The 4,088-nt window shown below is 39.0% G+C and overlaps 1 protein-coding gene across 2 annotated transcripts in view; it reads left to right on the top strand.

The window, feature by feature from the left end:
• The window catches only part of ARMC1 (armadillo repeat containing 1), a 61,114-nt gene extending 57,619 nt beyond the window's left edge, over positions 1-3,495 (top strand). For both annotated transcript variants that reach the window (XM_019527730.1, XM_019527729.1), the window contains exon 7: positions 1,268-3,495. In XM_019527730.1, the coding sequence (XP_019383275.1) occupies positions 1,268-1,459 (192 nt within the window). In that variant the 3' untranslated portion in view covers positions 1,460-3,495. The remainder of the gene's footprint in view (positions 1-1,267) is intronic.
• Positions 3,496-4,088: the final 593 nt, after the last annotated feature.

Raw genomic sequence — 4,088 nt, 5'->3', positions numbered from 1 at the left:
CCCCCCCCCCAAAAAAAAAAAAAGGGGGGAAAATTTGTAGTATGCATTATGTTGAGGAAAAGGGCTCCCATGGGTATGGAAATGTGGAGGGTTGGCAGAGCTGTGACTGGTATTAATTGCCATGGATCTGGAGTCATGGCAATTTACCACTGCCACTCTCCCTCCTTGCCCCTTCCTCCCTTCCCCCAGTGCTGAGGACTGGGCCCTGCACAGAGCCCTGGAGCCAGCAGGCTGTACCAGGCTCCAGCCCCAGGGACCTCAGGTCTCTCGTACTTACCATGCTCCAAGGTCAGGTTTCCTTCCCCTCCCCGCTTCTTCCAAAAATAGGGTGCATATTATTCAGGGGGCATGTTTTATGTGAGAATATACAGTATTAGAGAAGTTATTGTTGAACGCTCTTAAAAGAGGTGAAAAAATATAATACTGGCATACCTTGATATTTGGATCTTCTGATCTGGAGAGAGTAATTTGAGGAGCAGTGTTTACTACTTTGCTAGAAAGCAGCAAATAGTTTCATATTGCATATCTAGAGAAAGATTGTGTGTCGTTTGGGATGGGGAGGTGGTCTGCTTGAGAGTGTGTGGCTTTTTTTTCCTGTGACTTTAAAGCTGTCCAACGTCTGAGCAGCCAGGGCCACATGCTGTGTGGGCCACAGCTCCTTCCCCACTGTGCGGACTTACTGTCCCCATGGTCATGTGCTCCCCCTCCTCTCCAACCTTTGGGCTACCCTACCATACAGGTGACCTGAACCCTGGACTGTTCTTCCCTGCTTCCAGGGAAGAGGACAGGAAGCAGAAGCTGGAGAACAGAAGGGGAACCCGGAGATGCCCAGCAGCAACAGCAGCTGGAGTCATGAGAGGAATAGGGCCAGGCAGGAGCACGTGGGCTGGGTGTTAATACTTTGCAAACCACCAGTTGGACAGCTCTGTTGTAACCTTAAATATTCTAGTATATGATATACAGGCAACCCCTGCTTAATGCTATTTCACTTGGTGCTATTTCGCTATAGTACTCATTTGAAATTGATACCTGATTTCACTTAGTGCTCAGTGAATTTTCTAACACTCACAGTCACCATCTTGGGTTGTCAAATACTTTTGGTTTTGCTTAACACTTGTTTCATTTAACACTCATTTTTTTAGGAACCAGTTAAGAGCAATAAGTGGGGGTTGCCTGTAAATAAAATGGATAGCTGTCTAACATAGCAAAATGTTCTGTTTTTAACACTCTGGGTCTCAGTATTTACCGTCTTCTTTATATAACTCAGATGCTGGTTCCATTCCAAGATACTCCAGTAGAAGTAGAACAGAATACAGATCTACCTGAATATTTGCCGGAGGATGAAAGCCCAACAAAGGAACAAGATAAAGCAGTGTCTCGTGTTGGGTCACACCCAGAAGGTGCAGCCAGTTGGCTGAGCACAGCAGCAAACTTTCTATCAAGGTCTTTCTACTGGTGACTTGCATCTGGGGTTTAAGGACTGTGTGAACCAACAGGGGGCCAGTTTTCCATTGGTGTGGTGAACTGCCAAGTGCAATTTGCAATAAATTATCACAAAAAGATTTTAGATTACACAAATGTATGCTGCATTTTACCTTTTATTGGACATTTAGCCTGTTAGGCAGGTCAAAGAACAGAGGCCTCGAATCAAGTTGCTGTTTTGTTTTTCATGTATATTTTATTGCCTCACTTTTAAAAAAAATAAAAATAAAAAAATAAATGGGTCCACTATTAAAAACCAAACATTTATTCATATGGAGCTTTAACTTCGTGAAGCACATGATAGGGAAAACCCATTCAACTCGAGTCTCAGGACTAATGCAAGGAAATTCTTACTGGTTCTAGTTGTGCATGAAGAAACATGCCTTTTTTTGTTTGTTTGTTTTGCCTTGATTCAAATTCAAATGATTTCTTTTGACTCCAGGAGAAAAAGTATACCCTGCCTTTATTTTATCTTTTATTTTTGCCAACCATGTTCACAGAAAAAAGTCATATTCCCTTTTTGCTCTTCAAATAGAATTGCTACATACTTGAAATTTATAACCTCTTATGAACATTGAAATATTTTCCATCCCTTAACCACTGGAGTGTTATGTGAGTTATGAAATAAGAGGTTAAATGAGCAGAAAGAAGTATACTTATGTTGTACAGTAAATAAGCTGTTGTAAAAAAATACTTGTAATGATGGGTGTGACTGGCTGTACATAGTAATTGGATACCACTGACTGCTGTTTAGGCTGGTTAAAAAGATTGTAGTCCTAAAGCTATGGTTTAACCTAGTGATGGCTTGTTGCAGTTTTGTCTGCAGTGGATGATGGGATGTGGGCTTTACTTGGTTATTGCAAAACGTCCACATAATGGTAGTTGAAATATTATAAACTTGAAAAATAAAGCAAAGTTGAATGCCTCTTATGCCACAGTGCCACTCATAAATTTCAACCTTTTAAACTTTTCTTTTGCTTGGCAGAAATCTGATCTGTAGTTATTGTTTCCTCCCATAGCTTTTCATGATACTGCCATGAAAGCATACAAACCTGGATAGAACAAAACCATACCTGAACAATTGGCTTTACCTTGTTTTTGGACAGTGTATGTTTGAAGGTGTCCTGGTCATTGCATTTTGTTTTATTTGTGACCAGAAATGGTAACAAAAGTAAAACTTTTGTAGATAGAATCTAAGAAAGTAGATACTGGAGATGCTGGTAAGCGTTTTATACTTGTGGGGGTTCCAGACAGTGTTCTGAATACTACAGTGCCACCTTGTTACACCACAGGAATACAGCTGAGAAACGGTAATGCTATTATAAAACTAACTATAAAATGCTTTATTTGTGGTGACATCCATGTTATAATATTGGGTACATTTACGACTTGGAGAGACACACAGAAATTTAATCCATGAAGGTTATTCCCCTGTACTATGAGTGGGGAATAAAGCGTCCACAGGCTTAATAGTAATGTAACAATGCTGAGGGGGGGAAAAAAACAGTAGTGTAAAATAGTAAAAACAGTCAGAGTTGACCCACTCACGGTCAGTGTCATTCTGGGACAAAAAGCTTACTTGCAAACTAGATGTGTCTTATGTTTTTTCTATATATCTAGTTTATTTTGATTCAAGTTTATACGCACAGATTGCAAATACAAGCTTTCCAGAGCATGTATTGCTTTAAATATGTAATACTACTCATATTGCTGTCTAGAATGTTACAGTACCAAATGTATTTGAAAAGCCCTCCATACTGTAGTCACGAATGCAACGTTTACTTTTCTTCATTAACATCTGTGTTTGCTGTACTGCACATCTGTTTACTAAAGGACTACACCCCTTTGGATATGATGGTTCAGTACAAGTAGATATTACAGTTTGTTCGTGTGTTCAATCTCTAGGTATGCTTTTTTAACAGTATTGCAGCTGTTGTAGAACAGTTAAGGCATCTGTAAAAGTTTTTGAAATATATTGTAAAATAATAAAGGGTAATATAACTAAACAACGGATCTCTGCTTCCTGTCATTTGTGGGATTAAATGACATTAGAATTTTTTCACATTCTTGAGTTAGTTTTAAAAAGTATGCACTTCAGTTTGGGATTTCAAAGCAGATTGGCTTAATATGATGTTTTAAAAGTGTGGACCTTTTAAAAACGAGTAGTTGCATGTATTATTTTGAACTGAATGTAAGCATAAAGGAGCACTTCAGATTCAGGTTACAGAAATGAATATAAATAAGATGCTTGCTAAATCAGAGATCTCAAAAATATGTTGTTTTGGGGGAGAGATAAGTGTGCAGGTGTTATATGCATTCTTTGGAGAGCGCTACTTACCAAACGGGCTGCTGCCTTCAGCACCAGTTTTAAGTGCCTAGATTGTCTCGGTGTATCTAACAGCAAATATGGCGGTGTAATTATTGCCATGTTCCTTTGTAATGAGAATAAATGCTGATGGGGTAGGTAGATGCAAAATCAAGACCAATAACTGCCTCAATGTTTTTAATAGCTGTTACAATACTGTAAAATACTTACAGCATTTTGCAACATAGTTCAGTCTATTGCTTTCCATGAACACGTATGGCTCCTTTTTTTTTTTTTTTTT

Source organism: Gavialis gangeticus, unplaced genomic scaffold, assembly GCF_001723915.1.
Source record: "Gavialis gangeticus isolate Ggan-Ray unplaced genomic scaffold, GavGan_comp1, whole genome shotgun sequence".
Classification (NCBI taxonomy): domain Eukaryota; kingdom Metazoa; phylum Chordata; order Crocodylia; family Gavialidae; genus Gavialis; species Gavialis gangeticus.
This window is presented reverse-complemented; position numbering and strand designations above follow the sequence as displayed.